This window comes from Podarcis liolepis (assembly GCF_965112155.1).
Source record: "Podarcis liolepis genome assembly, chromosome: 1".
NCBI lineage: Eukaryota > Metazoa > Chordata > Lepidosauria > Squamata > Lacertidae > Podarcis > Podarcis liolepis.
Window position 1 is genome coordinate 32,904,862 of NC_139554.1, and position 27,795 is coordinate 32,932,656.

The 27,795-nt window shown below is 41.5% G+C and overlaps 1 protein-coding gene across 3 annotated transcripts in view; it reads right to left on the bottom strand.

Annotated features, from left to right (window-relative positions):
• Positions 1-2,808: 2,808 nt before the first annotated feature.
• The window catches only part of MIPOL1 (mirror-image polydactyly 1), a 191,522-nt gene continuing 166,535 nt past the window's right edge, over positions 2,809-27,795 (bottom strand). For all 3 annotated transcript variants that reach the window (XM_083508870.1, XM_083508871.1, XM_083508872.1), the window contains exon 12: positions 2,809-3,884. In XM_083508870.1, coding sequence (XP_083364996.1) covers positions 3,818-3,884 — 67 coding nt within the window. In that variant the 3' untranslated portion in view covers positions 2,809-3,817. The remainder of the gene's footprint in view (positions 3,885-27,795) is intronic.

The window sequence follows — 27,795 nt, forward strand, 5'->3', positions numbered from 1 at the left end:
GGAGCTCATGATGGGAAGATCTCTTGTGTCTTACTTGGGCTGATGACTTTCCTGGCCATGTCTTAACCATGCTGCAGGGTGCAAGAATAGGACCAGGTACATTGACTGCAAAGAAGCCTTTGTTCTGAACGTACTCTCACTGTATTTATTCTGTAAAAAAGGGGGTGAACAGAAATCTGGACTATCAATACAAAGTTTTGAAGCCCCCCGTTTCTTGATTTTTACAGTTAATTTCTGACTCGCATTCATGCAATGACAATCCTTCACCTTGAATTGTTTTTAAAAGCAACCTTTACAAAGCCTATTTTAATAAAAGGATTACAATCTACAAAAGGGTAAGAGACAGGTAACCTGAGATCCAATTTTGGAACGTATACTCCTAGTTCAAATGTGCAAGCTTGAACTTAACAAATGTTTAAAATATTTGAGTTTTTTAAACCGTGCCAAAATAAACCACATCTTTTCTAAAGGCTACATATTTAGCTAGGCACTGGCAATGTAAATCATTCAACCATTCCAACTATTTGTTTAAAAGCCTCCTGGAACACGTGCAGCTCCAACAAAACTGAAGAATGAAAAGTCTAGACTGTTGAAGACTACAACTGACTTCCAATCAAATTAAAACAAGTAAGGAACTTTTGGGAGGTTCATTAGGGCTTCACTAATGAAATGCTCTTTAAAAAAAACAAAACATTTTACACAGACCTAGAGCTAAATGGGAAAATGCATACAGTAGGTAATATAACATAGGTAAGCTATTTTACCAATACCTAAATTTTAGATTCTAAAGAACGGATATAATTCCTTCCATCCTTTGGATGCAGAGCAAAACAGAATCTCATATGCAAAGCCGATGCATACATGGGAGCTGGGTTCCACCTGAACATTCCAGCCTAAGATAGGAATCATGCACAAAAAGTTTAGCACCTACATCACTGCACTAAGCCACATGGGCCTATAGGAGGAATTCAACACCACCCTGTTCTGATTGTTCCACCAGTGCCAGAATTTCAGCTTGCCAGATGGAACAAATTCCCCTTCTTCCCCTGCATCCTGCACTAGGGGGATCTCCTGACCCTCCCAAGTCTATTTCGGGGGGGGGGGGCATACCGGGGCAGAGGGGCGAAGCTCTTTTGCATAAGCAGAATTCCATGTGCAGGGCTTGCACTGCTGTGTCTTGTTAGGCAAATCCCATCCGAAGTGTATAAAATGTATGTGTGTGCGCACACTTTCAATCTCACCAGAAGAACCCATTAAGGCAGGGTTCTTAACCTGGGGCAGGGGGAAGAAGGTAGCAGAAAGAGGAGAGGGGAAGGGAGAATGATAGCAAAAAAATAAGAGGCGTGCAAGATGGAGAACGGTGATAAAGATCACCCTGGCAGTGCTGAATATATTGGGCAACCCGCTGACACTGCCCCTGATACACCAACTTAATAGAGGGTTCTAGGGCCCTGTGAGTTTAGGGTGAGGAAGTCAGCCTTGGGATGGAAGATGCACTGCCCTTCTTAGAAGGTTGGGAGATATCAGAGGATGGCTGGGTCAAGGGAGGGGGATTCCACTGTACAAAATACCACAGTCAGGTTATGATTTGGGGCCGAATGGGAAACATTGCTGGGTGATGCAAGGTCCCCATTTCTTTCCTGTTCAAGTTGACTTGTTGCAGTATAGTTAATTAGTGAGGGCTTAGGGGAGGCTTACCATGAATCTAATTACAGTGCTGGAAAGCTTTAATAATGCTCTTATTCTGAGACAACGTGATGCTATTTACATATTTTACCATGACATGGACCATGGATGGCTCACAACTCACTGTGCAATCCCGCTGAAAAAATACACAGTATCTCCATGTAGCATTGAAGGAATAGTGACACGACTCGCAATGGTAATTACATTTGTTATCTTAGCCAGTGGGGGTGGACGGGCGGGGGGGACAGGCTCTTACTTTGAACCCTGGGAAGGGGGAAGAACGATCATGATCAGTGTGCAAATTAGAAAGCATCTCACATTTCCTGCGTAAATCAAGAGACATAAACCGTATTCCAGTCTGTCATGCTGAGCTGTAGGCAGCTGTCAAAGGTGAGCCGAGAAGAACAAGGAGTTGAGCCCAGAATCTGAACTGAGCAACCAAGACAGGACACACAGGAACACCCCTGAGCTAGGAAGCCATTGTTGCCCAGACAAGGTCCCAGGGTAAACAGGAAGTCTTTATACAGCGCTTCCTGTCAGCCCAATGGGCAACCTGGATGGGGCCATTCTAGAACCTGACTAGATGATCTAAGCTGCAGTTCTGACAGCTCATCATATGCAGCTCAAGCACACAGAACCAAAAGTTCCTAGTTTCTAGCCCAAGCAGCTTCTGATATCTGCTCATGATTGTCTTTTTGAGAGGAAAGGAGTTTGCAACCCACGTGTATGGAGGATGTTAGAATCTGGAGGATGAACTTTGCAGCAGGGTTTATAATCTTGGAATCTTCAATAGATTTCCCCCTCCCCCATTTTTCCTTCAAGAGCAGCCATGTTACTCTGTACTATGCCAAGAATAGCCATGTACGTTTGTAGTATTAAAAAGATCAAAAATCCTGAGACATGTTAAGGAACAAATGCTGTATTGTATTTTCAAGGAGCAATGCCCACTTCTTCGGATGTATGAAATGGACAGAGAAATATGGATGTACAGATACACACACGGGTTACTCACCCCTGCAGCTCAGTTTTAGTGTGTGCACACATGTGCAAGTGTACAGAGACTGAGATGCAATGGTGGATAAACCAAGTTAACGAGAATGAAACAGAACAGGAATTATTGACTCACAGCAAATACATCATATAGTATTTATTTCCTTCAATCCTTTATTTTTTCCATTATAATCTTTTTCACTGAATCTGTAAAACAATAATCAAGGAAAGCTGGAGAAAGAGATTGCCTGGGCAATTCTAAATGATAGGAAACTGACACGGGTGTACATTTCTTGCGGGAGGTTAATCATATCGCCAGTTTGTTTGCTTTTATTTGAGAGGGTTCATAACAACAAGGACTGCTTTAAATGAGACATAATGAATCTTCTCTGCTTCTGTACAACATGAGACTGGGAATCTCCACAGAAATCACATACTGAACAATTAAGATGTGAACATAAAGAATTTGCTAATTTATCAGGATATATCTACTACTACTTGATATATGTTTTAATTTTTCCTGAAAATGGTCTGTATGCCTTCCCTTCAGTGTGTCTGCACAGGGACAATTTTCATTAACCTATACAGTGTTGGCAGAAAACGAACAGTGTTGTTCAAGAGAAAATGCAACATTTTTCAAGATATTAGATGCATATTTTTATTCCGAGCTCCTATCATTTACATACATCTTGAATTTTAGCATTATCGGATAATTTCAATATTTATATTCAACCCAGTGGATTTAGAGTTCAAGAATAATCTGAAAGGTTTTGCATCTTATATTAGGCAGAAAGAGTTAAGACCTGACTAAGCAGGCTACACTTGGTAAAGAAACAATTGCCCATAGTGTGTGTGTGTGTGTATACAACACACAAACTTTCTCAAAGGCTTGCTAACCCTACCAAAACAGATCTGCTATGAAAGTAAATAAATTTTCGTTGGGATACCTTTGGACAAATCACAGAACTCAGCAGCCAAGTGGTTAAACATTTATGATTTGATTTTATCTCGGCTTGGAATGTCGTTGGAGTGTCCCACTTCTAACAACTGTTTGCTAAGTTAAGGCTTTAATGTTTACACAGCGCTGAATGAAGCAGCCTGGTCACCAGATGTGAATGCTTCCCCAGACTGGAGTTTTCTATCAGATCACCGTCCTAATGGTCCCTGCGCCAATCTTCTTCCTTAGGACGTCCACCAGCCTTTGCAACCTGGAATGGGGGAGGCGAGTGAAGAAAAGGAAACTAATATTAGGAATGTCCTGGCTGAAAGAGACAGTGTTTGCTCTGGACCAATAAGTCCCAGGGGTGGTCATGCTAGGAAACAAAGCATTACTGTAACAGAGACAGGCTCCCAAGGCAGAATGCAGACAATTTGCGAGGAACTTTTAACCTACAGCCCAGCCCCGTCCCAGTCAGAAGAGCGTGTTAACTCATCTCCCACTTCGTAGTAAACACAATATCTGAGAACCCCGCATCTCTCAAGTTTGCACAGTACTGCCGACTGCTTGTGTGTGAAGCTTCTTGCAGAGATGCCTTCACACAAGCAGCAAATTTGGTTCCTGTTTGGGGGGGGCAGGGGCAGGGGCAGGGGGGAACCCTGCTTTGGTGCCTGTTGCTCTCGTTACATGGAACACCCAATTCTCTTTTGTCATTTAAAATATCTCTGCCCTTGTTTCTACCTCAGCCACCAACAAGCTTTAGTTGAATGCGTGCTGCATTTCCCTAAATTTCCCTATACATCATAATGTATAATATCATTTGCAGAATTGGAGAAACTAGTGAGATGGTTGGATAGGGAAGGTGGAAGCCCTTTGTTTGGAGAATCAGGCCTCCTCCTTTTCCCTCCTATCCCTTCTTCCTTCTACCACGATTCCCTACAATACCCACTTAGTTTTCTGGCAGCCCAGCTCATCCACCTCCCCATTTACATGTTATTAAAAACCAGTTATGGAACAGGCTCCCAAGAAAGGCTCACCTTTAAACATGATTTTAACATTTTAAAGATCAGTTAATGTAAAACAGTGTGGTTGGAAGGTGTGTCCCTTTGGTGTCATTTATTTGCGATTAGGTATTATTACTATTGTTATAAGAATATTTATTTATATCCCGTCTTTATCCCTGTAAGGCACCTTGGGTGCCCACCAAGAACACAGAAAAAAGAGCAAGAATTAAAAACTAATTTTATATAATATTGTTGAGTTTGTGGGTGCCAGACTCCTTTAATCGCTGAATCCAGAAAGTGTTAGAATTTGATGAGGGCTGGGGGTTTTAAGCTGGGTGCCAGACAATTCTCATCCCAGGATTGACCAGCATTCTAATAACAATACATTTTAGCAATTTCCTTTGTTAATGCATAGAACTTTTTTTGAAGGTTCTCCGCCCCTGCCCCCTGCATGGCATAAAAACATATATTGAGAGAAGGGGAGCAAATCCAACACTAGTATATATTAAGATATACAGTACTTTTTGCCATTGGGAATTTCAATAAATTGCCCTCAGTAAAGCTAAAAACATCAACATAGTTATACAAGAAGGAAATCATGTTCCATCATTTGTGAAGAATGTTAAGTGCAAATGAATTTGTTCTCATGGATGAGAGAAAGAGATATATATGGTTACCAGACGTCCCCGTTTCCTGGGGACAGCCCCCGGATTTACAAATCTGTCCCCGAACAAAATCCATCCCCGGAACGTCCTCGGATTTCATTTAATGTCCTCAGATTTATATTTTAAGTGTTGTAGATTTATTAGTAGGGAATGAATGTTGTGTGATTGCTTCATTGGCACAAGACACATCATATAAGGAGTTCTGGCGAGGCAAAATGGCGGGCGCTATGGCAGCGAGCAGCTCCTGAAGCCAGCCAGAGCCAACTGCGCTACCAGGCTGGCTCTGGGCTGCTGAGACTGCCGCTGCCAGTGCCGTGGGAGGAACCGGGGATGCCCGGTGCATCAACTGGGGGAACCGCTGGACCCCCTCCCACAACCCATATTGAGCTGGGAGCAAGAGAGCTTGGTCACCTGGCCAACTGCCCAGTGGCGCTCCAGGGCCAGTAAAAACCACGGAGCTGACACAGTGAGAAGGAGGAGAAGAGAAGGAGAAGGAAGAAAGAGGAAGGAGGAAAAAGAGGGGAGCCCTGACCTTGTCGTGCCGCTGCGGAGGAGAGGTAGGAGAACACCAGGAGGGCAAGGACATGCAGCCAAGTCCAGGACCAACCTGAACCTACTCCATGGCAGCTAGCGCTCCAAGAGAGCAGATGAGGCCCAGATGAAGGCTATGCGACAGAGGAGACCACAGAAGAGAAGATATTACTTCTTTACAGTGGCACCTCAGGTTAAGAACTTAATTCTGGAGGTCCGTTCTTAACCTGAAACTGTTCTTAACCTGAGGTACCACTTTAGCTAATGGGACCTCCAGCTGCCGCTGCACCACCGGAGCACGCTTTCTGTTCTCATCCTGAAGCAAAGGTCTTAACCCGAGGTACTATTTCTGGGTTAGCAGAGTCTGTAACCTGAAGCGTCTGTAACCCGAGGTACCACTGTATTTATTTTTTAAATAATTTTTTAAAAAATATTTTACCCCCTCTTTTTTTTTTTAAAAAAAAGTGTCCCCAGATTCTTTGAAAAAAATCTGGTAACCTTACAGAGAGAGAGAGAGAGAGAGAGAGAGAGCTTTATAGCAGATAACTGCAAGCTCTACAAAGATAGCTGCTTTGGTTTTAGTGATCCAAGCAGAAGTATCTGATACTGACAGAGGTGCACGCTAGGTATCGAAACTCTCACATTTTCCAGGAGACTCTAGGCTCCTTCCAACTGTGCTTTTTATTGCACTATTCAGAAAACTTCATCCCTGAAACTAGATTAGGAATCCACCCACTACGTAAAAACATTGGTACGGGAGAAGGGGGTGGGGTGAGTGGTAGGCAATAAGGCTTTCAGCAAGAAACAGGAAATGGTGACAGAGAGGTTTAACTACTTTTACTATGCTCTGTGATACTGAAGAAATTTATGCAGGTCAAGTGAACCAGGAGAGCAACAGAAGGCTGCATACATGCAGATGTGCTCATGGCTACTTGGAATAAGAGGATGCCTACCGGTCCCAGTAGGATAAAGGGTGATGAGCAATTCCCCATGCAGCTTCCAAACACTGAACCTCCAGAATGCTTTCCCACTGAACTGAAACCCTTCTGTATGTGTCTAAAAAGTTTAAACCCTCCAATTCAGGCATAGGCAAACTTGGCCCTTCAGACATTTTTTGAGACTACAATTCCCATCATCCCTGGCCACTGGTCCTGTTAGCTAAGGATGATGGGAGTTGTAGTCCCAAAAACATCTGAAGGGCCGAGTTTGCCTATGCCTGCTCTAAATCCAATGGGGCTTAACCTCAAGTGTATGTACAAAAAAGTTACTTTTTTGAAACTTAAAAATCATCATTGTTAAACGAGGGCTGCAAGATTCAGATAAGCTTAATCATGATAAGAGTATGTTGGTCCTCCCTGATGAATCAGGCAGCAGATTTGGAAGATTTTACCATTCTTTTTAATGGAGGGGGAATCCAAAGTTTGCACAAGCAGGAGGTGAGCATTCGCTCCCCTTCTCTTCCAAGTTATACCCCCCTCAACACGCCCCCCTCCCCGTTTTAGAGGATCAGGTTCCCTCTGAACAGTGAGGGTGGCATTGTATGGGGCCGCAGCACGGTGGCAGAACTGCCTGAAATTGGATGGAGAGCCTTTGCCCCAGCTAAAGCAAGTTCCTTCTGCACCATTTCGTAAGTGATATGTAATTATTTTCTTATCACTTGGCACGAAGAAACAGAAAACCTAACAATTCAAATGTCTGTGTGGGCTCAACGTTGCTTAAGATGTAAAAGCTGGGAATGTACCAGTCTAGCCTGTCTGCATGAAACCTGAGAGATACAGGCTAAACACTGTGGTACCTTCTTAGCGTGCAAACATTTTATTATGGAAGACGATGCAAATATTTGGAAGTCGTGGAATTCCTCAGGGGGAGCAAGCTCAGTGCACTCCCATCCACAGGTTATGCTACTGGTGTTGTCTCTCAGTTCTTGGGGGGCGGCCACAGCAAAACACATTCCACCTCAATGTGGCTCTTGTCTTGTTTTCATTTTCTCCCCTTCAGCAACAGAAGAAAGCCCACCAACATTTGTCAGCATAGTAATACCATGCATGGGAAGGGAATGGGAAAGACAATGGCTGGAGGGCTTACTTATGAGCCTCAAGAGTACAGACATATAAGGAGATGCGACCAACCACCATCGGGGAACACCACAATTGACAAGTCAATGAGGAGTCACCCATGCTTGAAAAGAAATACCCATAGGATGAAAGTTGCTGTCTTCTGGTTAACTCTGAAACTGTCAGGCCTCATTGAAAATAATGAGGCTTAGCAATCATGGCTATGGCTCTTCAGATGAATGATGACGGCTATCATCAAAATGAGGTAGACCACACCACGCATCAGGAATGCAAGACCACTTTGCTCTTTGTTTTATTCCGGGGGAAAACGTTGCAGGTTTAATCAATGGTAACAAGAGGAATTAAGCTTTTTCTGGGTATGAAAGAAATGGACCCAAAGCAGGAACTACATCTCAAAAGCAGCAAATTACACTTGAAGAGAAAAGTATTTATCTAAGAAAGTGCTTCTCATTCAAAAATTGTACTTGGGATAGTACAACCAGACTGGGCTGGACTGGCCAAAATAAAATTTTGGCTGCTCTTCCAAATGCACGCCCTCTCTCTCTCCCTACACACACACACACACACACACACACACACACACACAGAGCAAATTCCTCATTGTTCCAGCAGGCCCATTTTTCAAGTGGAAGCTCAGACTCTGGACTGCTTAGCAGGTATTGGCCCTGACACAATTGCTTCAGGTGCACCAGGGATAATCCGGCCTTGATGACAGTGGGCCCTGATAGGTTTACCTGGTGGGGTAATGACAGTGGTGGATGCCAGTGCTGCCATCAACACTGAGTGGCTTGGAGTTGCCATTAAAAATTCCCACAATGTACTGGTGTGTCACTGCGCTGGGGGCACTTTAGGAAATTAAAATGGTAGCTTCAAGCCAACTGGCATTGGAATCATAAGCCACAGGGCATCAGTGGGCCCCATCAGGTTCTTGGTACCTATCAGCTGCCCAAAGGTGCTGTGCCTCACCATAATCAACTCCTGCCCGGAAATCTATGTCCCCACTGTGAAAGGACATGTGGATCCAGAACTGGCCTCCATAGTCACTTAAGGACTCACTGTTAAAACCGTGTTTATGGAAGACAATCATACTCGGCTACGAGTAATCGCCAAAGAAGACCGTGCTCATAAAAGGTTATAAAAAGTGAACAATAGTGTTTAAGCAGCCAGCATCACCATTATTCATTTCTAATAGTTTATTAATTTACATACCGTTTAATTCCAAAATAGGTTTCTAAGCATAAAATGCTTATAAAAGTATAAACATCAATTTACATGTTACAATTTACCATTAAAATATAAACATCCATAATTAAAATACACAATAAAACAACCCCACTAAAGTACACAAACCCATAGTTAAAAGGTGCAATAAAGCAGTATCGTGCCAAATACATTTACTTGGAACAACTTTGTTTAGGCATTTAGCTAAGTTGTGTATTAGATCTGTTGTTCGGTCCCAGCTCCTGCCCACCTAGCACGTCAAAGTGCAAGTAGATAAATAGGTACCACTCTGGTGGGAGGGTAAACGGCATTTCCGTGCGCTGCTCTGCTTCGCCAGAAGCAGCTTAGTCATGCTGGCCACATGACCCGGAAGCTGTACGCCGGTTCCCTCAGCCAATAAAGCAAGATGAGCGCCGCAACCCCAGAGTCGGTCACGACTGGACCTAACGGTCAGGGGTCCCTTTACTTTTAGCACTAAGAAAGGTGACTTGCCCAAAGCTACACTGCTGAGCGCTACTTGAGTCTGCCTGGATTCCAGTCACTTTGTTGTGCTGGGCCTGAAAGAAGTCACCTTGATCCAGGAGGCTGCAGAAATTGGCACACACGCCGATCACAAATGTATGTAAGAGACAGGAGAGAGAAAGAGATGGCGCAGCAACCGCGAGAGACTTTCTAGGTTTCCATATATCTAGGATTTATGAACAAGCTCTGTTTGTAACATATTCGTAATCAGAGATGTTCTCCTGAATATAAACCAAATACATTTCCATCACAATTGTAACTTGCAACCCAAATGCAGGGGAAATTTGATCACTCCTGGACATAATATGCAGTTCTGGAGATTTTTTTTTTTACATGCATCATAGAGACAGGAGCTGCAGAACAAAATATGAAGAAATGCAAAGAGTATGTGGATACTCGTCTATGTTATTCTTCCATTATTATGATATATTATACCCATCCTCAGAGTACTTCACTGGTTACAGAGCCCAATTCAAGGATGTGGTTGTGAAATACAAAGCCCCCAAAGGCTTGTGACTCTTCCTGCCCATGACTTGAAGTCTGCTGGGGAGGCCCTGTTCTGGTCGCTTGACTTGCAAAATGGAGGGACCCCCTCAAAATTTCATCAGTTATGAAACTCACTCTCCGCCCCCTGCCCTGGCTGGCATCAGTGCTGTCAACCTGATGCCTGGACCAGGTTTGTAAGTGTCTTGAGGACAGCACTGGAAGAGATGTTTGGTGAGAGAAAAAATATATCAAAACTATGAGTGTATGTGGGGCTTGAAGGAGGAGTGGCAATCTTTATTCCCACTGCAGGTGTGAGGTGAGGAAGAGCTGGGAAGGAGGTCTGCCCCAAGGGGGAGGTGTGACTACCCCACAAAGCAGGGAAGTTAACTGTGGAGCTCTTCTGTGGAATGCCTTTTTGGGGTGGTGACGCCCCCACCCTCAGTTTTCTAAACTTCCATTTTATCTTTGTGTTTGGCATTATTCTCTCTCCAGTTTAGTTTCAAGCTGTTAAAATTAAGTTAGCTTATTTGTATTGTCTTGAAACAATGTTGCATGGATTTATTTACTTTTGTATTTACTTACTGACCTCACACTTATTTCTAACCATTCTGGTTTTTGTTTAATAATTGCAATATGTTGTTCATTTGGTACGTTGTGATCCACCATGGGCACAATTTTGTGGAAAAGTGATATACAAATAAACAGATGGTGGTGGTGATGACCTTTAGACACCTGCCTGTTTCTTCAAGGCTTTCAAACCTCAAATAATTTGCCTGTGCAGCAACAGTGACAAATTATTGCTTCTAAATGTGCAGAACTGTGTTGTGTTTTGATATTTGTTGACGGCTTTATGTGTTATTATTGGATTCCATCCTGAGGTCTTAAGACAAAGAAGAGAGATAAGATTCAAAAGTAAACAAACATTTTCATCATTACCTTTGTGAGTTTCACTAGGGTGTGAAAGGTGGGATATAAAGTCAACAACAAATGAACCGAACACTTGAATGTACTATTCAGAATAGGAGCAGGAAACAGGGCTTTGCCTATAACAAAACACTGTGTACTTCAAATGAAAAACAACTGAGCAAATTTAATATGGCAGCATTATTAGTCATTTACAGTGCTACGAGACTAGGGTTGGAATTTCCTAGACATAGCTGGAATACTGCAGTTTGAAGCAGGGTCCAGGCGGAAATCTCTGAAATGTCCTTGAAAATCTGGACATATGGCAACCCATGTCGGAATTCTAGATTTTGTTGAATAGCTCAAAAACTTCATTATTTTTGAGATTTTGCAAAAAAAAAGAAAAAAAAGCACAACATAGAACAACAACAACAAACAAACAAACCCAACTACTTTGCCAAAAAAACTCAACAACATTTGTGTCTGGATTTTCACTTTTTGAAAGATGTCAACCCTAATGAGAGGCTTTGGTTGTATACATGCTACTGGCTTAAAATGAAGCAAGGCCATTGTTTCTTTCACTGGATCAAAGCTGGTGTGTGGGGGGAAACGCATCAAAAGATAGTATTTCTTAGGAAGCAACAGGATAAATAAAGGATTGTGGCTTATTTTGTGTGTTCATCGCTTCTCACACCAGTGAGAAGAGTAAACAGGGAATGTGTATGCAGCCTTTGTTATTTTTGGTACAGCTGCCTAACACAGCTACTGTTCTGGAAATCGGGTCCCAAAAAGTTCAAAAAGAACTACTATTTGGGTTTCTGTACCTTATATCCTAGCTGCTGTCTAGACACCAAATTGACAACATGAGGTTTTGGCCCTAACCTCTATGCTATATATGAGTATAACACTGAATGCTCTTCTTCTCTGGGATGACTGCTCTTCAGTGGAAATTGCCACACAGCTAGGGGAGTGTGAATCTTGCTGAAGTTCATGACTTTTTGAAGGGACCAAGACAGGGCGCTGCCAGTATTCTTCAGGAAGCAGCGATTTCACCTCCCTTCAAACTAATAAATACTTCAGTACAAATGCGGTCTGTAGCACAGTTAGCTCAGCTTCATGGGCAAACTGTTTGCTAATGCATGTGAGCCTAGGTTCATATGAACTGTAGTTACATCACCAGCAGACTACATTAGGTCTGTTATTCTTCTTGAGGGGGTTTACACAGCCACATTCATGTAATATCAGAAATACTACCAATGGGAGTTGCACATTTATTTTGCAAAATATGACTGTTAGCAGTGTTCTTCATTGTTGCACAGCAAATACAGTGCAAAACTAGAGGTTTTTAGACCTCTGGTTTCTTCCTGTCCATGGTATGCACCATAAAAACATCACCACATTATAACTAGGAGTGATCAAAACATGCAATATCACTATTTCTAAAATTAGCTGAAGCTATGAGGTGTTCTTCAGATGGTCAATATTGGTATTTTGTGGGGAGAACTGAGGGCTTAGTCACATAGTGGTCTTTCTCATCATTGTTATTTGTCTTTGCCCAAAGCAGTTCCTACCTATGAGTAACAGATCATCCATCTTGTTTATTTATGAGCAGAAGCTGTATTTTGTGATAGTTTTCCGATCTTTTGCTTTACACTTGTTGCTGTTTGGAGGCCATGCACACCCTGGAAACCTCACAGAAGATCAGAAGGTTGATGGTTTGAGTCCACGCAACAGAACTGTGGACTATCTGTATTGATATTACTTGGCACTGTGAATGAGTCTTGTCAATTTCACTACAGCTTTTTATGGGAGAAAAGTAGGTTTCAAAGCTGGCTTGAAAAGTGAACAAGTGATCTCATCTTTCAGAGTGACTTCCTGCCCCACAATTTTGAAAAGTTGGCTTAATTATATCCTTAAGGGCAGAAAATGAATGAGACAAAATGTGCTCCCTCCCTGCAACATTGGATCACCCGTTGTCTTTTTTCATAAATGTCTTTTCCACCAATCAATATCCAGAAGAAGAAGAAGAGTTTGGATTTAATACCCCGCCTTTCACTCCCCTTCAGGAATCTCAAAGCAGCTAACATTCTCCTTTCCCTTCCTCCCCCTCAACAAACACTCTGTGGGGCGAGTGGGGCTGAGAGACTTCAAAGAAGTGTGACTGGCCCAAGGTCACCCAGCAGCTGCATGTGGAGGAGTGGAGACGCAAACCCGGTCCCCCAGATTACGAGACTACCGCTCTTAACCACTACACCACACTGGCTCCCATCCAGTGAGGCATGGTTATAAGCAGGGGTAAAAAGCATGGGAGCTGGACTACAACTCCATTGGCTATGCATCCCTGTCCACTGGCTATGCTGGCTAGGACTATTGAAAGCTGGCATCCAACAGCATCTGGAGAACCCCAGATTGGCTGCCTACGGGTTTTTGTAATTGTTGGTAGACTTGCAGGCAGATCATGTAAAAATGCAGTTGAAGGCATGCTTTGCAGCACTGTTTAAATAAGGTGAGAGGCTCCGGAAACACTGGTGCTGAGCCCATGACCTGTTAAAATTAATGGTCTTAGTTTCAGAGCATCATATTCCAAGTTCTGTGTGTTCTAAACAAGCATTCCATGATGACTTGAACGCTTGCCGCTCCCTTGTGTGTCCTCTCTGATTGTTTATAGTCCTGGTTTAAAATACCAAGTGTCCTCCATTAAGCATCCTCTGGACAGTATAACCAACACAAACTGTTCCTTCTCCATCACTCTGTATTGCGTATTTGGCAAACTTTGCAACAAATCTTTTGGCATTGTGTCCTTTTAATTTTTATTCTCTCTCATCATCCTTACGACATAAAACTACCCCCCACCACCACCCTTGCAAGCAATCACATTGCCTTACAAGAGAACAGAACAATCTCACACCACGAATCAGAGTGACATCTGGAAGTGCCCAAAAGAACTGTAATGGACACCAGAAGCATTATTCTCATTATTGCTTTTTCAATGATTGTGTGTGTGTGGGGGGGGATAAGACTCATCAGAGGCTCAAGGACTACCTCAGTGAGCCCTTTGCTTCAAGCCACATGTAGGTGCCATTGTCTGTTGGTGAAGACAATTTACAAAGATAAACATCAGCTCAAAATTTTGGCAAGATGGCCAGTACTTTATTATGTTTTCTCCTAAAGAATACTGAATTTTCTTAAAATTAGACTGGAACCCTTCAAAACTGGGAAGGATTTAAAACTCTGATAAACCTTTATGTGGTTAAAAAAAAAGGAATATACAATTTGAAGCTTAAGTTACATGCACCATCTTTATCAATGGATATAAACAGGACTGCTCAGCAACTTTTATGCAGCAGGAATTTAAGTGGTTGGCTAGATTGTGAAAAAAATAGCATATTTCATCTGAAACCATCAGAGGTGCTTCTGCCCGATGACTCAGGTAAGGCATCTGGCAGAACTCCATAATTAACAGAAATGCATTTTAAAGACTTGATATATCTTTTTGTTATCTATTCAAGGTGGCCTTGCATATTTTTTCAAACATTTTTAGCAGTTATGCTTTATTTGTTCAGCCAAGTTTTAGCACTGTCTGATAATGATTTTTACAACATGAAAGGGAAAAAAACATTTTGAAAAACCAAAACACTATCCATTTATTATATTTGGGAAGAAGTAATTTTAGCAAACAATACTTGGCCAGGATGCTTGCCTCTTTTATAATATAAAAGTGAGTTATAGCAGTTATTCAAATTAGCAAACACTGTTTTCAAAAAGGTAATTTAATAGTTTGCAGTTATCGAGCAGCTATTATGGATTTTAAAACACTAAGTAAACATCCTTCTTAGTTTTGGACAAAGCATACAACTCTGAGATCTAATTTGTTTTGTGTCGTTGGTCTTGCTGAATGGTAGTTTCTGCTGGGCTGGTGGCTTACATTATTTAACTTCACTATGCCAACATCTGGGTTTGCTCTGAAATATTCCACAACAAGCTGATGTTACACAGCAGCAGCCCTTAACCTAGCCTTTCCAGTTTACTGAGTATGCTTGGTATATTTTGCCATTGATAAATCAATGTACCAACTTCCATCTCTCTGAAGCTCTTATAAGCAAACTGTAAATGAACACTCGGGTCAAAAATTGGGTGTTGGGATTATGTTGACTTGGAAAACATTTGATTTTCATAGAATACAGTTTATTGTTTGGCAGGGGGAAGATGTTCCAGTGATGCCTGCATTTTCATGAAATGCAGTAGTGAACATTATCTAAGGGATGTTAGCTGTGCATAAGTGACAAACAAGTAAGTTAAAGATCCCAGCTCTATGAACACCCATGCTCTACTGTAAGAGAAGCTACAGTTCACACAGTGTGTGATTGTCCCTGCATGTGATTAAGTTATGTATGCAGAGGGCTCTATAGAGCCTTCAGATTACCATAGTCTTCTTTTATCTGTTTCTTACATTGTTGATTCCATATTAAGAAAAGCCAGCTCTATGACTCCAGAATGACATGTAGATTGAGCACATGCGGTCAAAGGTTTACACTTTCCACAAGTTAATCTCCTTTTATTAATCAATAGACCTGCATAACTTACTTAAGCTCCATCACATCACCACTGTCTTCATCCCCACTATCCAACCAGTCCACACATTTTCAAGTCTTTCTCAGCAAACATCAATATTTCATTTTTCTCAGAGATGGAAACAGAAACTGGAGCCAGTGAGGAGTAGCTCTAGTACCAAGCTCTTCATTACCAGAAAGAATTGGGCCCTCATAACATGTCCACCAGGTTCTCATAACATCCTTACAAAAACCTATTTACATTAGAAAAAAGGCTATGTAGTTTCTCTTCTGCATACAACTGAATACAACTGGCTTCTCAAGAAATAGTTCAGATATCCACTCCTTCCTAATTAAACAGAGAGCACTGGCTCAGTAGAGTTTTGTATCTGCACCAACCTTCATGGTTGTCACAGGAGTCAACAAATACTTCCAGAGTGACCTCCCTCGCCTAGCCTGGCCAGAGAGGATGTGTGCCTCACATTGGCTTGAAGTTTTGCTAAACATCTCAGTAATGGAACGTCCTATATGTTACATTTGCTTTTATATTAATAAATTATCTTTATCTGTTTTAAGAGTACAGAACAGTATCCACTTCGCCTGATACCATCTCTATGACCATAGTAAAGGCCCTAGATGAGCCAAAGGTGCCTTTAATTTGTAGCTTCACAGTTGGATCTATAAATAAAGACTTTCCTAGTTGTTAGTTGCTGTTCTACGTTGTGTGCATTCATATTCTTTTAGGGTAGTGGCGATCATAAGAGAGAACTAATCCTGCCTTCCCAATTTTTCTTCTCTTACCCAGAGAGCACTGTAATTCCTTACATTCTCTTTCTTTCTTTCTTTGTTTTAATTAGTGTTTCCAATGCATTTTATATATATACCACAAATCTTTATCAGTAGTAAACAGAATACCATATACAAGGGGATTTTTAGAAAATGCCTTGATTTGTACTTAATCAAGCATAGTTCCTACCCTGACTTTATTTTATTTTATTTCAGTAGATTAGGAGGCACTAGATGAATTGTAGGGGTGAAAAAGAATACAGCAGACTTTCCCATACCTGATGCCCTCCAGATGTTTGGGACTACAGCTCCCATCAGCCCCAGCCAGCATGGTCAGTGGCTAGGGATGTTGGGAATTGTTTTTCAACAACATATGGATGGCACCAGCTTAGGGAAGGCTGGTATAGACTATATGAACTGTTTGGAACACATGGAATATACTATGTAAATGCTATGACTATTGCACATCATAAAAATCCAGCGATTTCTATTCACTAGTTTAATTAGGACCAGAGGTATGAACCGGATATTGTGTAATTCCCATTCAATCAATTCTGTTTTGATGGATTTCATGACATCAAAATGATTTTAAGCACACTGTGCCACACCGCAACATCATCAGTTAACAATGGAGAAAGAGTCATTATTGTGATGCGTGACTTACATAATGGCTACAAAAAACACATTGGAATAATATTTAGATAACCAGCACTAGGGCTTAGGAAGTTAGGATATGCCATTATGAAGGTTGCCCAGAATAGCTTGATTTAATCCTCACTTCTGTTCCCATCTGTGCATTTTCATCAGGATACAGTGTGATGATCCGTCATAATCAAGGACCCTGATTTGATATTTTCAGCCGGTAATGTGATTAATTACTACATCTGGAAGGATCACTCTTTCTTGACCTCTTCAGGTACGCACAACAGCTGAAAGAACTGTTTGAGGAAATAATGAGAGAATACCTGCTTTGTCTTTTCAACTTTCACATAAGCTGGAAAATCCATACTGTATACTTTTTCAGAAAGTAATATTTTGATTGCATTGCTCAGGCAGAGTTCATGAACTAGCCGCACAGTAGGTGGCTCTGTATGAACCTGGAAGCATTGTTGGACAAATTAAGAAGGTGCCCACTAGCTTCCTTCCTTGCTTTTCTAGATTGCCTCATCTCAAAAGGTTTGGAACAAATAACAATGCATTGAAATGACACGAAATGTCTAACTCAAAGCAGATAAAACATGACAAATGCTGGATCTCAACAGTTCCACTGGCACCAGACCAGCTCAAAGAGGGGGTTGAACTGCTTCTACCTGATGCTCAGGTTGCACCAAAGTAACAGAACTTTAATGCCTCAAGCAAAGGCTTTAGAGGTCAAAACCAACAATCTGAGTTTTGTGTGGAAGCCCATAGGGACCTGATGGTCTGGAAACCTGATACATGCTTTCACATTCCATGAAGGGAAATGGATTTATCATTGTATTCATTATGGGCCATGTGGAGATCTCTCGGCAGGTTGGAGGGGGAAGTGGAATGAGATGAGGCTGCTGAAACTGTGGGCACGGAGGGTCCAAATCAGGTGGTGCCTCCATTGTGTTGGTGCTGGACACCCCAGAGAAGAAGAAGAGGAGTTTGGATTTGATATCCCGCCTTTCACTCCCTTTAAGGAGTCTCAAAGCGGCTAACATTCTCCTTTCCCTTCCTCAACCATAACAAACACTCTGTGAGGTGAGTGGGGCTGAGAGACTTCAGAGAAGTGTGACTAGCCCAAGGTCACCCAGCAGCTGCAGGTGGAGGAGTGGAGACACGAACCCGGTTCCCCAGATTACGAGACTACCGCTCTTAACCACTACACCACACTGGCTGACAGAGGAAAAGCTGACAGAGCCAGTCCCTAAACCACATCTCCTGAGAGTGAGGTTGCCTGGCAGGTGAACCTGAGACAGACAGTGAAGCAGCAAAGCAGAGTCTGCCCCTGACTTCATGGACACACAATCAAATGTGTTAGTGCAAGCAGACCCTGCCTGCTTGCAAAAGTGGCTACTTGCTTGCCCAGCCCTGTTGCTTGGGATGAGAATTGCACTAATAACTATGCCTGCCCTGCTCTTCAAAAGGAGAGCAAAGGGGATGTGTGTGTTAGATGTTGAGAGCGCTGAACTGTGTAACCACCATCTTGAACTATGTTTAAATTGCATACTGACATGTGGAATAATTGAGCTGAGAGCCTGAGTTCTGTGTCTGACAGGTTTTTAATTTTTCCTATTCTTATTAAACTCTAAAAAAGAATTAGGCTCAATCAAAACAAAATGATGGCATTTTCTGACCGCAGGCTCTCACACAAAGGTACAAGAGAAATTTGGAAGTGCACTGGCAATGGGAGCGAGTTGGAAATGGGGTAGGAAGCTATCTTCCCAAGGTGTGGTGCGAAGCCACATGACACATCACCCTTGCTGAAGCTAGAAGCAATTGTTCAAGCCTGGACGGGAGATCACCTAAGAAAACTCCTGCATGCTACTTGCTTGTATTCTACTTGCTTGTTTCCAATACTCTGTGTATTAGTATAGAGACAACTGAAGTCATGAGCCATTCCCTTAAACTGGTTTCTTCTTGTAATCTTGCGCCATTTAGCATGTTTCTGGAGCATCATCTCAGCTTCCCAAACATCAATGAAGCTATTATCCCCCAGTACCAGGTGTTCCCCTGTCATCTGTAATATTCTCTCTCCCGCTCTCCCCTGGATTTAGTTTAAACTAGCTCTCCTGATCAGGCTTGTGAGATTCTCAGCAAACACATTCTTGCCAACTGCTGTGAGGTACAAGCCATCTCTTGCCAGAAGTCCTTCCTCAAGAAAGCGAAGACCATGGTCCATGATTCTCCTAATGTTTTAAATTATTATAATGAGATTGCTGTGTGATAGCAGTGGGTTTTTTTAAAAGGAAAACTGAAGAATCATGAAGAATTCCCCCCCAAATATTCAGTTATTCACATCTTAGTTTTGTTTGGTGGGGGCTTTCAGTTAAATATTTGTTCTTTTCCAGAATCTGTTCCGATGCCCAGGAATGAATTACAATATTTCTTACAGTGGCCAAATCAGTCACCCTTTGAAGAAAATGGGCATCTGCTCTCTTTCCACCTGGCTGAGTTAACCATCACTACCTTCACAGAAACCAGACATTAATTTATAGAGATATGAAATCCAAATATTGATTCATATTTAGTCTTACACGAGAACATTATCTGAATCTACATTGACTCAGCTTCCACAAGCTATTTGTCTTTTCTTCTCCACTTCTTCCATTTTTTAAAAAAGAAGCGGGAAGGTTTTAGAATGTGCAGGGTGATTTTGCTACAGTTTATGTCACCCTGCAAGATCCTTGTAGCTAGGGGTGCTTGAGGATTTTGCTCTCTGATTTCTGAGGTGAACTGACCTGATTTGCACCTTGTGAACTAACACTTTATTATCTCTTGGGGTTCATGGCTCAAAAAAAGGCAGAGGGCCTTCTTGATAGTGGCGCCTGCCCTGTGGAACGCCCTCCCATCAGGTATCAAGGAAATAAACAACTACCTAACTTTTAGAAGACATCTGAAGGCAGCCCTGTTTAGGGAAGTTTTTAATGTTTGATGTTTTATTGTGGTTTTAATATTCTGTTGGGAGCTGCCCAGAGTGGCTGGGGAAACCCAGCCAGATGGGTGGGGTATAATAATAATAATAATAATAATAATAATAATAATAGAAAATATGCTTGAAAATTTACATATTGAGATAAAAATGAAATACCTGTACATATTTTGTGATAAAATAATATTTAAAATATGAATTCCGAAGGGGATTTTTATTTTAAAAATGACAGATTAAGGTAGTAACAGGCTGGAATGGATTTATGAAGGAACATGTGCAAAATTGATTGGGACCATCCATTTGCTATGTGTGGCTTCTTTCTAGAGCTAACCAGGCTTATAAAAATGTTGTTGGCATCTGTCTGTCTTGAGAGAAGTGGAGTGTGTCTCCATAGGTGAAGTCAAGCCACTGTATTAGCAGCAATGAAGTGACCTCCGTGGGATGTACAGGAACTATATTAAAAATGAAGGGTTTGTTCCATTACAGTGGTACCTCGGGTTACATACGCTTCAGGTTACAGACTCTGCTAACTCAGAAATATTACCTCGGGTTAAGAACTTTGCTTCAGGATGAGAACAGAAATCGTGCTCCAGCAGCAGGAGGCCCCATTAGCTAAAGTGGTGCTTCAGGTTAAGAACAGTTTCAGGTCAAGAACGGACCTCTGGAACGAATTAAGTACTTAACCCGAGGTACCACTGTATTGGGGTGTAAACCCCGACCTCAGAAATGCATATCCCCACATGCCATCATGTGAACAATACTAAAAATATATCTTTATTTTATAATGCTTTATACAGTTTTAAACCTGCCAGTGTGTGGGATTTGCTAGCTTTCAATTGTTGGAAGCTGCCCTGGGTGATGCAAATGCATCAGAAAGGTGGGATACATGGTTTTAAAGTAATAAATGCATAAATAAAAAGGATGCTGCTGCACTACAACTCCCAGCATCCTTGATCACTAATCATGCTCCTGGTGCTGATGTTTGTTGTAGTCCAACAACAAGGCCACAGGCTCTTCACCGCCCTATGAGGTATATATTAGCAGATCCTTCAAGATGCAGACATGACATTAGTACATGTTAAAAGGTGAGGATCTGTAGCTTAACAACAGAGCTCACACCTTGCACATCATCTCATGTCCAATTCCTATAATCTCAGACTGGATTTCTGTGAAATACCTCTTCTTGAGAACTTTTTAAAAAAACAACCTGTCAATCAGACAGGACAAAGGGGCTAACCTGTGGCTTTCTAGGTTTTGTTGAACCATAGCTTCCCTCACTGGCCCTGCTGGCTATAGCTGATGATGGGGCTCAGCATCATCTGGAAGACCAAAAGTTAGTCATTCCACAAGTAGACACTGTTGGGCCAAATGGGTCAATGATCTTGAGAGTATAATCCAGCTTCAAGTTACAAGATGGATTCAAGTTACAAGAAAGGAAATTCCAACTAAACATCAGGAAGAACCTTTTGACGGTAAGGTAGTAGACTCTTCTTCATTAGAGGTTTTTAAGCAGAGGTTGGAAGGCCATCTGCCATGGGTGCTTCAGTGGATATTCCTGTATTGCAGGGGGTTGGACTAGATGACCCTCAATGTCCCTTTAACTTCTACAATTCTAGTTTGGGTCAAAATATTGGGGAAGGAAAATGTATGTCAACTAAGCTTTTCTATTGCTTTAATATGACAAATTTCCCATAAATATTCAAAGAAATTGCATTGTTGGGATACTGGTACACAGCAGAACATAACAACTCTTAAGAATATGTCTTGCCTTTAAAATTCCTGGACTTTCTATTAAAATTTGTTTATATGCTTTGGCTATACCCTAGTGATAACTCATCTAGTAGACAGTTGACTTTCTTTATAACTTATAACTATACCGTACATGTCAGTTCCTGGGGAAAAAAATCCTTCTGCACAAATGAATTTTCCTGAGTGGAGTAATAACTGGGATTACCGAAGGGTTTAAAACAACTGTGATGTGTGCAATCAGTCTTAAATACCTAAATAAACTTTGTAAGTTCTCAGTTGGATCACACACAACCTCCTTTATACATTGCAATTAGTCTTAATTCTACACAAACCTTAATCCCTAAGGCAGACTGAGTTTGCACACCCACCGTCACAAAATCCAGTGACTTTACTGTGCCCTTTATTCACATATTCCATAGCTTATGTGCCAATTAAAGACAATCTCTTCACCTTACTTTCTTCTATTTCAGACTTTCCTCTGCCCCCGCTCTGGGGAAACTTGCCTTGGTTGCGTGGCATCCTCCATAATTCCTTACAACATTCCCACTACTTTCCTGCATTGTGTAAAAATGGCCCATGCCTAAGAAGGTCATATTAAAAATGTGAAAGCCAACAAATAAGGTAGCTCAAACAAATTCCACTGAATACAGAGAACTTGTTTTTGAAAATAAATAGTTCTCGTTGGCACCTGTCTGTCTCGAGAGACATGGAGTGAGCCTCTGGGGGTGAAGTCAAACCACTGCATTAGCAGCACTGAAATGACCTCCCTGTGGTACAAGCCAGGGCAATGTGTATGGAGGTCCAGCCCAGACAACAGGACGCCCCTAAATGAACAAATTCATAATTCCATCCTGCTTGATGTCCACATCACAAAACATAGTGTTTCTAGACCAAGAACTGCCCTCTCCAAAAGGTACACAATCCTCCCAAAACCTCTTAAATATTTTTGTTGTTAAGATTGTCAGAAAAATTCTTAAAACGGGGAGAGGGAAACCCTCAGTGCCTTGATCCAGTATGTGAATATGCTTAATTCTCCCCATAGGAGCAAGCTAGCCATACATTTCAAAGGAGGGACCAGCTATGCATAAACATTCTATAGCAGCCAAATTAAATGACTGGCCTCAATAGCTTCGAGTAAGCTATCAACACACCCCTATATGCAGCTATTCCTTCATACCCTTTGGGTGAAAGATTTATATGATCTGAAGAGAATCCTGAATATTCACTCATCTTACCCTTGGTACAATTGGCCACAACAGGAATTGTATAGGGCTAGCCACACTCCAATACTTGGGAGTATTGGAGGCTCCAATACTTTGGCCACCTCATGAGAAGAGAAGACTCCCTGGAAAAGACCCTGATGTTGGGAAAGATGGAGGGCACAAGAAGGGGACGACAGAGGACGAGATAGTTGGACAGTGTTCTCGAAGCTACGAACATGAGTTTGACCAAACTGCGGGAGGCAGTGGAAAACAGGAGTGCCTGGCATGCTCTGGTCCATGGGGTCACGAAGAGTCAGGGATGACTAAACGACTAAACAACAACAGCCACACATATATTTTAGGGATAGTTTAACTCAGAGCTTTCCAAACTGTGTGTCACGACACGTTAGTGTGTTGGCAACAGTGTGTAGGTGTGTCATGTGAACACCCCCCGTACTCCTCCCAGGGCTGGCAATGGATTAGTTTTTCCACCAGTTTGTAGGTAAAACTGAATTACTGTGTCGCAAAATGATGCATGTCTGAAAAGCGTGTCACCAACATGAACAGTTTGGAAAACTCTAGTTTAACTCCTAAGAGAACGTCCCAGTTCTCTAGGACCCTACTGATGAAACATAATAAAAAAGTAAAAAAACTAGGTGTGTTAAGTAGATATGAGCGTGCCAACAAGATGAGGAGAAAAATCAGTCAATCAATTAATCTAGCAGAGATATGGAAGTTACCCAGTGTTTCTTTAAAGTGTCACACGTATGTGATTACCTGTTCACCTGGCAGAGGTTGCAGGCATGAGCCCTTGCAACAAGCACCTGGCTCTTAGGAAACTAAATTACTCCCTTAAGTCCAAGGTGGCAAACACAGAAAAGCTGAAGGACACACAGAGGTGCACAGATAAAGGCTTTCAGAGATGTGGTTGAGGCACCTCAATCCCATGCTGATTGGGTCTTGAGACAAGAAAACATCATAGGGAGAGGGGAAAAATAATTTAGAAGGTATCCCTTTTTCAGGTGGTTCAATTCTGTTTCAGGTGGTTATAAGTGATACGAGGAGATGCGTCTAGGATAGAAATTTTACCTCACAGAAAGAAAATAAAAATGAGCACAATTTCTGGCACAAAAAATGTAAGCAGATAGCAAGGCAAGAGAGAAAATAATCTGAAGGCTGTATTGTAAAGACACTGGGCTGGATTCAACTAGCCAGTCCCACTTGTGGGAAACTTGTGTAAGGACTTCTGCTGGTGCAACAGAGTTCATCTCCCTCAAAACTGTAGGGGGGGGGAGAGAAGGGAGATTGTTCCATCACAGAAGCAGAAATGATTGACAGAGTGCTCTTCCTAGCGCTATGCTGAATTTCTCCAATAAGATGAACAACAGAAGTTCTTAAACGATAAATGTAAGAGTTTTACACTGGGGCATAAAACCTGGAACACATGTCCATTAATGCAAGGGTAGGCAACATGGTGCCCACCATACGCTGTTCGACTACATAATCCCTGATCACTGGCAATGATGGCTGTGTCTGATGGAAGTTTTAATCCAACAACATTTGGGAGCATCAAATTGGATACCCTTGCACCAATGGGTTTTGAGCTAGATGTGTTTCTCCAGAAAAGAGACTCCTTGGGTTCTCTGCTGCGTTGCTGGGTGGTGAGTTTACCAGAGCAGTGAGAAATTCAAAGCCCCCGAGAATGTGGAGCTAGTTTCAGAATTCTTTGGGCTTCCCCCCTGAGGTTTGGGATGGAAGTATAGTGGTTTAAGAGGTTGGACAAAGACATTGCTTCCCACAGGGCCCTCTCACTAGGGCCAATTTTCTGCCCCATCACCAAACTTATATAACCTATTGGCCGGAGCTGAAAGCAAGATGAATACACATTGCATGCAATGTTTCCTGTCTTCAAACTGAATTCAATTCTCTGAAATAAATTAACTCTTGTTTAAGATATCATCATAATGCTTTTAATGAAGCTTTAGGGAGACCTTCAGCCTGAAGAGTCAAACTCTTTACTAAGGCAAAAGAAACGTTCTTTTTAACTAAAAGTGGGACTGCTTAGCTCTAAAAATGGAATTTCCAGTTTAAACTTAAAAATCTGTCAAATATAAACAGAACTTAATAAAATATTGTATGTAAGCAAAACATGAACAAAACTCACTAGAAGGTGCAGAACACAACCATGTATTTCTGCAATTAAAACAAACAGATTTTTAAAAGTTCTCAGAAATTCAGTCAATTCCCCCCCACCCCAAATCAAAACAAGTATTGCTTATTTTTCATGAAGTTAGTTTATTGCCTATACATTTATTAACCACCCCCTTCTGATTTTAAAGGGAAGATTAAAGTCAAACACCAAATTTCCACAAGTTTCCTGAAACTCTAGAAAAGTCATTCTGTTTTGCAGAAAGGCCATTCATAAACCGGCATCAGACGGGGACGGGGGGGGGGTTATGAAAAGCACTGATGTCCATAAGCCTAGCTTTGAGTCTGCTTCCTATTTAATAGACATTGTACTCTATAGAATGCAATCTGTGCTTTAACGGTATCATGTTTGCAGTTAAAAACCTCAGACTTTAGACCTACGTATAAAAGATAGTCATATTATCCTTTTCTGAGACACTGACCTGTATCCTCATTTAAAAATGAACAACCCATCTTTATGTAATTAAATCTTTGTTTTGATCTATTAGTATTCAGCAAAGTGCCATTTTATAAAACCTCGCCCTGAATAGGCAATGCTGGAGGTAACCATCTGCAGCTTTAGAGTCCGAGTTTGAATTGATGAAAAGAGCTTTGTGTTTTCATTGCCAAGGTTGATTCTTCCAGTCATTAGGCATTCCCCTCAGATCGAATCAATGAAGCTGAAGCTCTTACACCCATGTGTTAAATTCTCTTCCCCTCATGGCTTCCTTTGCCAGCTATACTCCAGAAAGGCTACTGGATCTTAGCCACATTCTTCTCACAGCTGTGTTAAAAAAGAACATCAGAGCGCCTTGCCACAAACCCATATGGGTAACTGGTCAGTCCCCTGCCTGAGGGTCACCTCACATTGTGGTGCGATTATTCAAAGATTCATTCTTGTTCTTGAACTGCGCTGCTCAGATCATTCTGGGAAAGATTATACCCTCCAGTGGGCGCTGGAGAATGTCTTGGACATTGGTGTGAAATGCACACAATTCCCGTGCTCAGAGAAGGCAGATTAGTATTTACTTTCTGAGGAATAAGATGCTAACACCTATTGAACAGGCTGCCCCAATGTGATTCCCTCCGCCATGCACATTTCATGTGTGAAATGGCAGTGCAACATAGAAAGCAGATCCCGTTATGCAAAATGCAATGAAAGAAAGAGAACTTGTTCTGACACATGACTCTTACAAGAGTTTAATTGTTTTTTATGCAAAACACACAAGATATTACAGGAAAATTATGTATGCAATTATATGATAAAATGAAATTATGCTAATCTTGTATGTGTGCTGCACACATGTGCATATTATATCTTACACAAAAATTGATTAATAGTAAAGTATTACCATGTCCTAAAACATGTACTTTTATCACACTGAAATAAACAGTTTTGATAAAGGGTAGTGCATGATTTAAATAAATGTATGGCGATTGCAAGCATGGTCTATAATTTCTCTTGTTTTTCCATTCTTTTTCATATGAAGCATCCATTTTATTGATTTTGTAATATATATCCCATCTTTCCTACATGCAACACTATGCATGTTTTCCCAAATGTGCCACTGTGTTCAGAGTAGTTTACTCTCAGGTAAATATGCATGGGACTTATACACCTTTACCTGGGAGTATGTCCGGTTCAACCATGAGATTTTTGGAGAAACATGCCTAGGATTATGCTAAAAAAATTATCTACATAGTTATTCATTCTGAGATCACAAAGCAATGCACATTTATTTGGAAAGAATCTGCCATAAGATCAATGGAGCTTGTTTGCAAGTGAACGGGATTTGAAGTCTTGTTAATCAGAAAATAATGTTGGAGGGGGAATATTGTGCTATTCTTTACAGTTACATCAAGACAAGAACACCCCTATTTTCATCAGTGAAATGTTGTACAGCATTTGAGCTTAACTCAATAAAATCTCTGTGGGATTCTTTGATTGATCTTGGTTTAGCTTCTGGAGTAGCTGCACTAAAAAATTATATTGCTTTAATTAAACTAGAAGTAGGATTTGCAACAAAATGTAGCAAAATGCTATCTAGCCATTTGGTGCTATCTTCCCCCTGTTCCCAAAATGTCACATATTTGGTCACTCACTGGACAGTTTGGGGGTTATATATAAGGGCTTTTCTAAAGTTTTCTTTTTGTAGTTCAGCAAAAGTTATAAGAATTAAACCTAGAGGTTCCCCTTCCATGCTGAGGATACTTCCACCAGGTAGTACTATTTTCTACATACACACGGCAGTATTCTTTGGAAACAGAGGTAATGATGCGCTCCTGCTTCCAATCCCATCCCGATGGTTGGAGCTGCATCCAAAAGACTTGTGTCCCATAAGATTCCAACCCCATATCAACACACTCTTCCATGCCAAAGCATGCCTTGAAAACTTGTGGAATTTCAATTTATTGCCCAATTTACGATATCCTCACAAATTAAAATTAGTATAATGCAACTGCAATTTGAAAACAAACACTATAAAAGCAGGAGTAAAACTAGCCAAAAACCAGCATGAAACCATGCAGCAGCATAAAATCAATACATTGGCAGCAAGACCAACAAGGATAAATAAACAAAATAGTTATAAGAATTAAACACGTGGCATTAAGGAGTGTCTCCACCCCCATCGTTCTGCCCGGACGCTGAGGTCCAGTGCCGAGGGCCTTCTGGCGGTTCCCTCA